A 13,249-nucleotide genomic window follows, 5' to 3' on the forward strand; every position below is an offset into this window, starting at 1 on the left:
TTAAGGAGTTTCCTATCCATCCCCAACATCTATTGCTTTTGCTTTTTCACTCTTAGGTTCACTGCAAGAGCGACTCTTGCTTTACAACGTTAAAAGTCAAAGCAGTTGGAGAACTGGAGGAGCATAATGAACATTCGGGGCTTGCTTTTGAAATCATCTCTATCTCTTCTTGCCTTTAATATAGTAGAAAACATTAAATACTCCCAAGCTGCCAGCCATTACAGTTGTGTAAAACAGACATTAGTGAAGTCAGAAACAAGCCTTTTCATGCAGGTGAAAAATCTCTTGCTAACAACCCCGAATCTCGAATCACAGAATAATTAGAGCCTGTGTTACGGGTAGACAGCACAAACTTCCTCCCACGTTGCTTCCTCTCTCAGTAGTATGTTTCAATCCCACCTACAGGAGGTGGAGAGGAAACTTCTGACTTCTAGCCTGTCAAGTTTTTCTTTCTTTGTTAAACCTAGTAAGGAGGTTACCAACTGCAGTACTATTTTTTCCTAAATTGGAAGTTTTTATGGAAAACAACTGTTGGTAGAGAATGAATACTATAGAGATTTGTAATGTATGACTTAGAAAAGTGATGAACAGACCAACAGATAAACTAACAGACATGACACAAATCTATCAGAGACCACTAATGCCAGCGGTGGCAGTGGAGGTGCTACCTCGGTTCCAAGTCAAACCAGTGACCTAAGAGTAAAAGACTCTGTGTCCTGCTTTCTTCACCCTGCTATTGTCAGAGGACAAAACAGCAATTGCATTTACCTGTAGATCAGGACTTCGTCATCCGAGCAGTTATACTGCAGCTGGTACATTTTTACCCGAGGGGCCGACTTGCTCACCGTCCACTTGACCAAAGCTGAGGTAGTGGTCACATCTGACACCAGGACAGCCCTTTCTGGTGGGCTTTTTGTTTCTCCACGATTTGACTTGCTGGAGCTGGTGATGTCTGAGAGCCTGGATTTCGGTGGGGCTGCTCGGCCCGTGCCGTTGCTGAGATGGGGGAGCTGGACGATGGAGAGCTCAATCGTGGCCGTGGACTCTCCGGCAGCGTTGGCTGCTATGCACGTGAAAGTCCCGTAATCCTTAGAGGTGGTGATGAGGATATCTAAGGTGCCGTTGTCATAGACAGCTGTCCTTGAAGAGTTCCCGATGAGGCGGTCATCAGGGGCCACCCAGTGGATGATGGGGATGGGGTCCCCGATGGCTTTGCATTTCAGCGTGGCGGTTTGCCCTTCTAAAACCAGCAACTTGTGAGTATGTTGGGTAATAAGAGGAGGCTCACAAACAAATTCTTCCTCCCGTACGTACCAGAAGTACCTTCCCTTTAGACCTGGAGGAGAAGCACAAGTTTCCATATCGTCATCTCTGTCGAGTCGCCTTAACCACAGTAGCTCGCAGTTGCAATGCAGTGGGTTGCCCCCAAAGCTGAGTGACAAAGGTGGAGAAAACGGGGTGACTGCTAATGGAATTACTTGAGATCTAGCAAATATAGGGTCAGGGGGGAGCTTCTGGAGTCTGTTGGATGTAAGATCCAATCTGGCTAATTTCTGAAGATCTGCAAATGTCCCTTCTGTAATATAATCTATCAAGTTATGATCCAAACTGAGCTGGTGCAAGTTTATCATCTTCCTTATAGATTCCCAGGGAATGCTTCGAAGGTTATTGTAGGAAAGGTCTAAGTCTTCCAATGTCAGCAAAAAATCCTCAAAGGCTTCATCAGAGATGCTGCTTAGCTGGTTGTTGTTTAAAATCAAATGTTGAAGGTTAATTAAGCCTCTCAAAATATCCTCTCCAATGTCAGGTAGCCTGTTGCTGTCCAGATGTAAAGACCGGAGGCTCTCCAAGTCAGTGAAGGAGTAGGGCTGTATGTAACTGATGGTGTTTCTGGACAAAGTCAGGTCAACAAGTCCAGACATATTGGCAAAATCCTGTCGGCTGATATTAATAATAAAGTTGCCCCCAAGTCGGAGTTCAACAGTCCTTCGATCTATGTCTAGTGGTACAAACAGGAGACCCTTGGAGGGACACAAAGTCCCCAGAGACTCAGACAGGTTCTGACAGACACAATATTTGGGACAAGCATTGACCATGACAGCCATTCCAAACACCAGGATGCTGCAGAGCACTTTTTCCATGGTAAATCACGCAACAGTACCTGCAAGAAATGAAAAGAGTTACAAGGAACATCAGCAGTTACGATATAGTTACCTTTCCTCTTATGTTTTACCCAACATCCACCTCCAGAGAGACTTCGCAGTGCCTCCTCTCAGGAGTCACACCTGGAGCCATCAGCATTCTGGGGTGGGATGGCGAAGTGTTATAGCAACATGTTTCTCCACTTAATGCATTTATTTCTAAAAAAAAAGTTGGTTTAGTTCCAAATCTGAATGGGATAGGAATTGATAGTGCTGATGCCTGGTCATAGGGTCTTATGACTACATAATTTCTTGTTAAAGTTTTATGATTTTGATTGAGTAGTTGATAGAGGACAAATCCTGCCTTCAGATTGCATGGCTTACTTAAAATCTGAAATACTTCATTTGGAATAGTGCCTCTTTCTTTGAGGGTAGAAGCTGTCTTATAAAAATTACATACTGCTGAGTAATAATGTGGAATTAGTCTCAGGGCTGAAAGAGCTGATTTTAGAGATAAAAATAACTGTGTATTTATTCTTTAGTAATGTGATTAGTAATGACCATGTAATTATATGGCCAGTCCTGGGGCGAGTCGGTTCACTTGCCCAGCCATTATAAAATTCCTGATAGGCAGCACGGGAAGCAGAAATCACGCACATAGCCGTCACCTGGATTCACCCTGTGCTCAGCCAACCTGTGGGAAAGACAACAGTGTCTAGCTCTACAGAGAAGCGATGCAGGGGAAACCTGTGCTACCTTGGGCTCCTGGCAAGCTTTCCAACACCCTCGTGCTCTCACGCCACACTCCTTTCTGCTTGTAGTCACGGCTCTCTCTGGCATCCTGCCCATTTGTTTTGCACCGTTATCTCCTGGTTTTTTTTCAGTAGGATGTAAGTAAACTTGTTTTCTTTCTGTCTCTCCCTTGCCCAGATCCTGCTATCAAGGATGGCTGAGACATGGGCAGACCATGAATGTTTAACCCTCACTCTCCCACTGAGGAAAGGGACAGGTTGACAAAGAGTTGTATTTTTGTAAGGGATGTCTTAATTTCTTCCTTAGGAAGAATTTTTTCCCTGTGATGGTGGTGACGCAGTGGCCCAGGTTGCCCAGAGAAGCTGTGGATGCCCCATCCCTGGAGGGGTTCAAGGCCAGGCTGGATGAGGCTTTGGGCAACCTGGGCTGGTGGGAGGTGTCCCTGTCCATGGCAGGGGGGTGGCACTGAATGATCTTTAAGGTCCTTTCCAACCCAAACCATTCTGTGATTCTACGATTCTATGTCCCAGGACTTTTGGCCAAGATGGTGTGCTCTAGTCTCCAAGACGCTCACTTGTGGCAGTAGCTACAAGGACAATTCAAGCTATAATTTCCAACGTGGCCATTTTCCCTCAATTTAACCTACATTACCCCACCAAGTAACTTTGCATCCCTGGTCCTTGGTACTTGCTATATGCCATATCTCTTTTCAGTCATGCACTTTGCAGATTTTGGCACTTGTATTTCAAGAGCAGTCATGGTGCGACAAGAGATGAGACATCCTTGTGCTTCACCAGTTGCCCCTCCAGTGCCCAAGCAGTGGATGGCAGCCAGTCGCCTGTCCCAAAGCTGTTTCTCTTACTGCTGTATGCACAATGGGATAATACACAGTGTCGCATAATGACTCCAATAATTATCACTGAGGCCACTCAAACTTTAGCAGACATACGACACAAGAAAGACATTTCACAAAAAAAGTTGCGTCGCAATTATTTCCACATCATCACCCAGCTGAAATGACAGTTGCGCAGATGTCTTATAATAATTAAAAGAAATAATGAAGGTTAGTTGTTAATCCCCCAGTAACACACACAAAACACAAAACAAAATCTATCACTCAGTAATTTTTTTTCAACTCTCTAAACATGTCTTGCTCCACCTCCCTGTGAAAGGAATGAAAATTAGAGCCCCACGTTTGAGGCTCTGCCCGAAGGTGGCTGATTCCTCCCTTGGGTAAGGTGGTTTGGTTTCTTCGCTATAGAGTATGGGAGATGACTCAGAAAGAAGAAGCTGTAAAAATGCAAGATGTTAGGAGTGCTGAACTATGTACAGCACGTTCTTTACGGCAAGGTTTCCTGCACTGTGTGATGTTAGTAATTATATACCATTATCGCTGTTTCACGGGAGAGGAAAGGACTGGAGCATCTGTGTTTGCTGAACTCTGCAAACAAGATGAAAGCAAGATACTTTTAGAAAGGATGGCTTAAGAAGAGTAATCTTACCTTTAATAGTAAATAAAAGGTTACCGAATAAAATGTTTGGAGATTAGCAAGTATGTTATTGATGCAAATCTGTGGCATACTTGGTAAAGAGCTATAAATATCCCTTACATTATTATCAATTGGGAGTTTACTAACAGGCAATTGGCTTTTTGAATCTTAATTATAATTGTGTTCTGCAGCTTTAATTTAGTGTATTACCCTACCAGCTGAAATGATAAACAAAAAGCAGTTTAAAAGGGGAAGAAATAGATACAGTTAATTAGTAATAAGCCCTTTCACAGCTTCTCCCTCATCTACACTCCCACCCTCTGAACATCTATTCAAAGATGTGAATGCACACTTAGGAGAGCGGTGTCTCCTTTAAGTGTCCCAATTCTCTAACCACATTTTTTCCAGATGCTGTTAAATATCACAGCGCTTCGGGGACACAGTTGACTCTAAGCATCGGAGTGAAAAGCGTTTGTTAAAAAAAAAAAAATGGGGGGAGGAATAGAAGTTAATTACAGAAAATAGGGACTGCAGCACTGAGAGGAGGCTGTGAAGCAGGAGACCTAAATGGCAAAGTAAACTCTGATGGGGAAACCATCTGTGGATGGCTCGAAAGCTCATCATCTGCTTGTGTGTGCTTGCATGTGTGTACGAGAGACACAGAGAGCGCAATGTGTGCTGTTACCAGTCAGGAACAGCCTTACCAGGATGGAAATACCATGGCTGCTGTCATTCCAGCTATGGAGTGCAGTCGAAAGTATTCATGTAAATATTTTTTTGCCTGCAGAGAAAATTTCTAGGCTTTATGATCTGTTGCCAGCACTGGTATTTCAAGCTTATGAGTCTTAGGTTTCTCTACAATGTAGTCCTGAAATGACCAGTTCCTGACACAGCAAACAGAGTAGAAAGCCAAAGGGCTACCTACAGGACATGGCAGAGAACAGGGGTGGGCAGGGCTCCTTGAGGAGATCATCTTGGGTTTCCAGAGGGCAGCTGCTTTTCCTTTTTCTCTCCACACAAAGCACCTGGGCCACAGATGAGGTAAGAATCTGTGAGATTGCACAATTATAATAGTATCTTCTAAGATGTAGACTCTCCCACAAAGGCATGGCAATTGCTGGTTGCCAAGGGGATGGATCTATAATAAAAATTGTTTTGATTTCAGTTCTGGTAACTTTCATATAAGGCAGAAAATAAAGTGTCAAACGTAGGGTCTGTTTTTGCTGACCAGTTTGCTCACCTCGTTCCCAAAAATCTCTTACGACCAGTAACACCAAGCATTTTATGGGCTCCCAATGGTAGCCTTGTGAGAAGCTCACCATTCTGATTTGCATTTTGAAGGTATCTGTCAGCCAGATAAAGTAGATTTCTCACAGCAAGTCAGTAAATCTGGCAGAGTTCCTGTCTCAGCCCAAGATGAAAAATGGCCCCTTTAGTCCTCTTACAACATAGATTGTTATGAATTAATATGTGCAAGAGTCATAAACCTTGGTGTTTTGTATTCATATTTTCTTCATAAAGATACAACTTCTGAGATTTGGCATCTCATTTCAGGAATGTCTCCGAGGCATTTTTTAGTTCTATATTCATTGAGCTTTGCATATAAATTCCGATAACCTTTGCATACCGCAGCACCAGGTACAAGGTAACTGTCAGACAAATAAGCTATAGCTGCAGCATACGGACGGGGGGAAAAAAAAAAAAAAAAAGACAAAAAAAAGGAGAGATGGATGGATAGCGGCTCTGATTCTACTGTCTCCAGGTGCCCTGGGACCCAACTTCCAGGGACTGCATGGGTGAGTTTGTACGTTTTTTCTTCAGCTTTCTAGGTGCTGTGGAGGAATTGGATCTTCTTTTCTGGGATCTGCCCTTTTCCTTGTTCTTCTCTCTGTCTTCAGTGAACTTCTGTGAGTAGGAAATCTACCCGCTAGGTGCAAAGCTGGAAGGAGCGCAAGGATGGGTGAAGTTCCATGCGTGTTCTCTGAAGCACTTCAATCTACGATGTGTAAAATGGGATGGGACCTTGTCAGGGCAAAAATTACTCCTTAATCCCTTACATTGACAAAAACTGCTTGGGAAAACGGGTCTCGTGTTCTCCCTGACCTGGGGAGGGAGTTTATGCCCAACTCACCAAGCAATGACAATGGCAGTGAGGAAAGTCAATGTCTCTGCGTCTGAATCTGTCCTCAGCACTACATCCACTGAAGCGTGGGTTGGGTGTTGAGCCACTGCGAGCTCTTTGTGAGCACGTGCGAGACTGTTCAGGTGTTTCAAGTCACTTAGGTACCCATGTGCTCACAGGCTCAAACTCCAGATAACAAACAGTACTTCTGTTTAGCTTGTCTTCTGTGTTTGCCAAGGATTCTGCCTCCTCGAGGGTAAAGCTGCTTGTCACCAGGTGTGCATAGACTCATAGAATCATAGAATTGTTGAGGTTGGAAAAGACCTCAAGGATCATCAAGTCCAACCATCAACCCAACCCCACCCAACCCACTAACCCATGTCCCCAAGCACCACATCTACACGTTTCTTGAACCCCTCCAGGGATGGTGACTCCACCACTTCCCTGGGCATACGGACAGTGCAGCTCAGATTTTGTCTTGGCCTTTTTAGGAGCTAGTTTTATTGAAAAGAATTAACAGCTCTAACATGTGAAGGGCTTGCTTTCTCCAGCCACCTTGCATTTTAAAAATCATGGAAAGTGAACATTCACAAGCACGTGTTTCCCCAGGTATTTGGGGCTGTCTTTGCTAAGCTTCACCCATATTCATTTGACTGATATTTCTTCCACAATAACAGAAAAAAAAGGAACACTTGGTTGAAGTGTAACGGATTCATTGCCCTTTGTACAACTTCTTCTTAAATACTGCAACCATAGCAAGGTTGCAAACAAAAATATTTGACTACCCCTGTACCATCATGAGGTTCATTTATTCCGTTTGTTTCATCTGAGGACTGTTCTCTTGTTTTCACCTTTCCAAGCAGTTGGGGGTCCATCCTACCTGCTCTGTGCTCCCCAGCCCTGGAAGCAGTCCTAGTTTGATAATATTTAGGAAGAGCCAGGCTAAGGAGGTGTATGCCTCCAAATTAAATTGACTCATAGGATGGTCCTGGACATAAGAATGTTTCTGTTATGATTGCAGTCTTTAAAGGACTGGTTGTAACTGGATCCAGAACAGAGGTAAGGATAACCCATAAAAGGCAAATTTCAAGAGGGCTCACTCTGCGAAGGCTGATTTAATCCGTCCAACAGATCCCCAAGGAAATAACCCAATATTTTCTTAGGCAGGGCTGTCTCACACAGGAAGATATTGGTCTCTTTCACTCTTTTATTGGCAAAATTTGTTCTTATTCATGTGCATTTTTGGGAAGATTTTCTTTACTTTTCATTATACTTGTCTGATCCTTCCCTGACACTAGTCATGTTATTTCTTTTTTTTTTAAGTACTAACTTTACCTTGTTCCTTTACCATTTCCAGGCCTGAAGCAATGCATTTATCAAAAGCCCCAATTACCAGTGTTAGTCAGCTAAGGTCAGATGTGATTCCCTTACAACCTGAGCATCCTGGCATCACCAGGCTGTGAGCGTGGTGGGACACACGTTACACCCCACAAACCCACATTTTCTATGGGATTTTGGTAGGGGAAGCTCTGACCTCACAGCAGCTTTTCCTGCTGAAAATGCAGGGTTATAACACTGGTGGTGTCTGGCACAGGAGCCTCACAGCTTTGATGCAGATCAATATTTTCGTCCGTCCATGTCTCCTAGCTTACTAAGGCAACTCATTTCTTCCATTCAAAGCGGTACTTTCCATACACCCTTAAAGAACAAATCCATATGCTAACGTTCCAGCACAGTTAACCCCTGCAATTAGTCACCTCTTCACATTTCAGGTTACTTAGGACAAAAAAAAAGAACCTTGGACACTTCTATGAAGGTTTAACGTCTGCAATACTTGAAAGACAATAGTAACCCCAAATTTCAGTCAGTCAAAAATATCAGTACCTTGTTTCTGTTTGGCATAGTTAAAAGCCTCATCCAGTCTGGCCTTGAACCCCTCCAGGGATGGGGCATCCACAACAAACATAATATATTTGTAGCTTCTCTGACAAAGAAATGGATCCCTGGTTGCTGGACAATATGTGTCTGATAGCCCTAGTGACCCCAGAGCACTGACATCCCAGGAGGTGCTTACATCCTCGTTCCTAGGAAATGCAGCAAGAGGTCTTACTTAGGTGAAGAGGAAATCCGGTGTAAGTCCTAGACCTCACCTCACTTTTCCTAGCACTTTGCTGAAATGAAGACATCATAAGCCATGCAGTTTTAAGAAATGTGCAAAATTAGTCAAGCTTTTGAGATCCATTTTGCGAGAAAATAAAACTCAGTGAACACATTCTGTGTATTTCTTCTGAGCATCTGCTTGTCTGGCACTTCCCCACAATACATTTGGGACATTTTCATCACTTCAGACAAAATCTGAAGTGCAGAAGCCTCAGAAATATTTACTACTCACACATCTCAAAAATGTAAGAGTGAGTTTCGTGAAAGCAGAAGGGAGAGACTTAATCAGCTTTATTAGACTTCAACAAAGGAAATAATGCATGAGTCCACCTCTTGTTGGGCATCAGAGAATCCGCATGGAACAGAGACATTTTTAATATCCTGGCTGCTGAAAGGGATTTAACCCGAGTTGAGCCTTTTTAGACAAGAGGCAGTCCACTCTGCTGTTCGGGTGCTCTGAGCTGTGCGGGTTCTCTGGTGATAATAAGCAGCAAGCTCACTCTGCAGTCCTGGTATAATTCCGGAGTAGGTCAGTCAGGGACACACAGCCTTTGGAAGCCAGACTTTCTACTAGTTTCCACAGAAAAGTGTATTCCACGTGGCTCAGGGATGTAAATGTTGATGAGGATGCAGACCTGGAAAACTCTTCCAGGAACCTCACTTCAAGGGACCTTGAAGGTCCATGTTCCTGAGATGGTTTTTAAAGAACCAGCACTAGACAGTAGTACCACTCTGTGAAAACAGCTACACAGCAGTTACAATGGGGGCTGCTGCTTCTGCAAACACACCAGGCAAATCTGGGTATTAATTAGTGGTCTAGTTAACAAAATAAGAGAGTTTCCACCCAAAGGGTACAGGTGTCACAACTTCATTACAGCTAGTCTCTAGACCTTGTCTCATCTGACATTGTGCCACCTGAAGCCTAGAGTGAAAAGCCTTCGTGCGCACACAGAGAACAGAGCAAAAGCATCATGGGCTTAAAATTCCACTTAGCAATTAGCCTACATTTCTTGTGCTGCAAAAAAATGGGAATTTTTATTCTAGAATGATGTTTACCTTCAGTGCCAAGGTCAGTTTCATTTCTATCTGTCCTGAAGCTTATGGTTCGATTTTTAATTCCTGAATGCTGACTCCAGTAACTAGATTAATTCAGTCCTGCAGTCTGAATCCAATAGGCATGTTTGATTTACTCATTCATTACAAATCATGCTACTTTAGGCAAATACCTGCACAAAACACTTAATTTCCAAATGAAAGCATCACACCTCAGAAACACTAGAAACAAATATTTTAAATGCTTCGTTTCATACCTTTCCTGAAGTAGTCTCCTGAAGCCTGAACCATCTCACAAAACAAGAGAAGAAATAACCTGTTCTCCCAAGGAGTGGGGGTGTGTTACATCAACAACAGGTCTGTTTGACCTCTTTCCTAGAGCTTTCCAGCACAGCCACATCTGTGATGGGTAGTGATTTCCCAGTGGGAGGCACATAGGAAATGCAGAAGAGCATTTTCAACAACACCAATTAGAAATGGCTTAGGTTGGTTTGTTTTATTTCCCCCAGACCGTTTGCAGATTCATTCATTTTTGTTTGTTCATTTAATGCCCCTCAACCTTTGCCTTTGCCTCCTGTTTTAATGCTGTGTGCCAGTCTCCATCAGATTTCGTTTACAAACTCATGAGTCAGCTAAGTGTAGCCCCTTTGCTGTTTTTAGCCATCCAGTTAATTTATTTATCTGGTTCTTTGCAGGAACCTTGCATTTTGCTTTATCAGCACAATGGAGAAGTTACCAGTTATTCTGTCTCTTACTCATTTTGAACACATAGGGAAGCTGCACAGGTGCTAAGGAGATATTACCTATGGTGTGAAATATAAATGTCCAAGAACAGACTCTATTGCCTTCTTCAAATACAACCAAAGACCTGTTCTCATCATCTGAATCCACATTCCCCTTGGCTCTGAGCCCTAACAGCAACTTCTCTTTATCCCTAGCTTACTCTAAGTCTTATAAAAGCCTTTATATATTCTTATTTCTTTCCACATCAAAGGAAAAAGGGGGTAACTAAAATTGGGATTCTCTTCTTTGGCTGGGCTTGGGTTTTTTTTGGTTTTTTTTTTATTTTTTTTATTTAGCCCTAGAGACAAACTCTGTCCGATATCCCTTTGGAAGTATTCTTTAGTTGCAATCCAGACTGCAGCGTTCCTTTCATGTACAACCTATGCTCAAAGAGGCACTGGTAGGAAAAGCAAGGCATACATACAAAAAGAGCTTTTTTTTATGTTCCTCATAAATTTAATTGGGCACAGAAAGTCCCATGCAAAGATTTGGAGGTGCTATGAAACATGGACAAGGCAAACTGAAGTCTACACTAAAAAAAAAAAAAATAATTTTTGCTGAATGTCCCGGATGAGGATTCCTAAGCATGTTAGCAGGGATAAACCACGGAGGGTTTGTCGTTGTGGTTAGCTTATGGTTTGATAAGAAGTCAGCAGGCTCTTTCTTCAGCCTGGTAAACTTTTTACTGTGATTTCTTGATTTTTCACTTAGTTTGGACAGAAATAGGTTTGTCAGTTAAATCTTCTTTTTCTAGTCACTCTCAATTTCCAGTTCCCGTGCAGGAGGATAATTCCCTGTTTTTCTGGAGAACTTATCACTCCCATTATTTCTCTTTCTGTGCAAATATCAGGGTTTTCCAGCTGCAGACCATGTCACATCTGGTTATGCAGTTACATATTTCCAAACTGCTGGGTCACTGGACAGAAAGGAGAAAGGAGGTGTGGACTTTTGCTGGTAATACCTGTTCTTTCCTATCAGGTTTTTGATGCACTTTACAGAAGACACTGCTACTACTACCTTGTTTTCACAGGTGAGTAAGGAGAGACACAGCCTGGCTTAAATATCTTGCCCAAGGTTACTCCCCAAGTCCCCCATGGAAAGCCCAGCTCTCGACTCTCATACATCCTCTTTGCACAGTGATGTTTCCACACATCAGACGTGCCCCTGTACAATTTGTTAACACAACTCCAGTGTTGTGAATAGTGTTTGCAGAATTACATCAAATGGAGAGACGGTGAGCCTGCGTCTCTGGGGAATAAATCTGGCCTCCATCCTAACTCTGGGATTACTTTGCCACTGTCTTGATACACAGCCTTGGATGTGTGTCACTTAACTTTCCTTTCTCCCCGGCAAGATAAAGATAAATACACCTATTGACTTCCACTAATCAGCTGTTCACAAGGCACCTGGAGACTGTGCCTGGGTGTGAGGACAGCTTATGGGGAAGCACGGAAAGGGAGACTGCAGATAGGGTTTGTTATCACCCCAACAAGAGAAGTCAGAGGCAGGGGATGTCTGTGCACAGCTGAAGTCACTCCAGTCCCCAGTGCCCCATCTGCTGCCCTGGGGACCCCTGAAAGCAGCTTTGCCCCTTTCCTGACATCGCACACTCTCTGCTTCAACAGCTGAACCATGGCTCAGAGTCTCAGCTCCCACCAGGAGTAAGCTCACGTGTAGTGGAGTGTGTTTCTAACTCTCCTGGCTGCGGAGGAAACTTGACTGGTGCAAAGGTGTACGCAAGGGAAACATCACCAGGAAAGGAAATGGAAGGTGAACATAAAGCAACCCAGGTCCATAGCTTTATAAATAGCAACAGGACAAGTGCATGGTGACGTTTCAGTTATGATGATCACAGAATCATAGAATCATGAAGGTTGGAAAAGACCTCAAGGATCATCAAGTCCAACCATCAACCCAACCCCACCCAACCCACTAACCCATGTCCCCAAGCACCACATCTACACGTTTCTTACCCCCAGGGATGGTCCCCCCCCCCCTGCCCTGGCCAGCCTGTTCCAATGCCTCATCACTCTTGCAGTGAAGAAATTTTTTCTAATCTCCAGCCTAAACCTCCCCTGGTATAACTTGAGGCCATTTCCTCTTGTCCCATCACTTGTTCCTTTAGAGCAGAGCCCAGCACCCCCCTCACTGCACCCTCCTTTCAGGCAGCTGTAGAGAGTGATGAGGTCTCCTCTCAGCCTCCTCTTCTCCAGACTAACCCCCCCAGCTCCCTCAGCCGCTCCTCGTCAGCCCTGTGCTCCAGACCCTTCCCCAGCTCCGTTGCCCTTCTCTGGACCTGCTCCAGCCCCTCAATGTCCTTCTTGTGCTGAGGGGCCCAAAACTGACACAGGATTCAATTATGAGACTGACCCCATCCCAGGAAAGATGGAAAGTCTTCCAGGTGAGGCTAGACAAAGGTGGCTGGAAGGTGGGTGGAATGTAAGATGAGGATAGCTCCTTTTCTAATAGTCTTCCTGTGTTTATTGATGAAGAAACAAAAGCCTCCAATCCCTAGGGCTCTCCATATCACACCTTTCACTGGCACCAAGTCAGCAAAAAAGAACAAGTCTCTTAAAATTAAAATGAAGGGAAAACATGCGGTCAAACAGAACATATAAATCCCAAATATTTCGAATATATATTCTGCTTCACTTTGCAGTTTCTGCTCACCAACTACTCACAGAATGACAGTCTGATCTGATAAGAGCGGCCAGCTGCGATACGCTGCATTTAAATTTATATTGCAA

The 13,249-nt window shown here is 43.7% G+C and overlaps 1 protein-coding gene across 1 annotated transcript; it reads right to left on the reverse strand.

Annotated features, from left to right (window-relative positions):
• Positions 1-764: 764 nt before the first annotated feature.
• Positions 765-2,141, reverse strand: LRFN2 (leucine rich repeat and fibronectin type III domain containing 2). The gene has a single exon (XM_010077363.1). It carries the CDS (start codon positions 2,139-2,141, stop codon positions 765-767), a length of 1,377 nt encoding a protein of 458 aa, XP_010075665.1.
• Between the last annotated feature and the right edge of the window lie 11,108 nt (positions 2,142-13,249).

Source organism: Pterocles gutturalis, unplaced genomic scaffold, assembly GCF_000699245.1.
Source record: "Pterocles gutturalis isolate BGI_N339 unplaced genomic scaffold, ASM69924v1 scaffold38213, whole genome shotgun sequence".
Classification (NCBI taxonomy): domain Eukaryota; kingdom Metazoa; phylum Chordata; class Aves; order Pterocliformes; family Pteroclidae; genus Pterocles; species Pterocles gutturalis.

Coding starts and splice junctions, on each gene's coding strand:
- LRFN2 (XM_010077363.1), bottom strand. CDS start 2,141: ATGGAAAAAGTGCTCTGCAGCATCCTGGTGTTTGGAATGGCTGTCATG.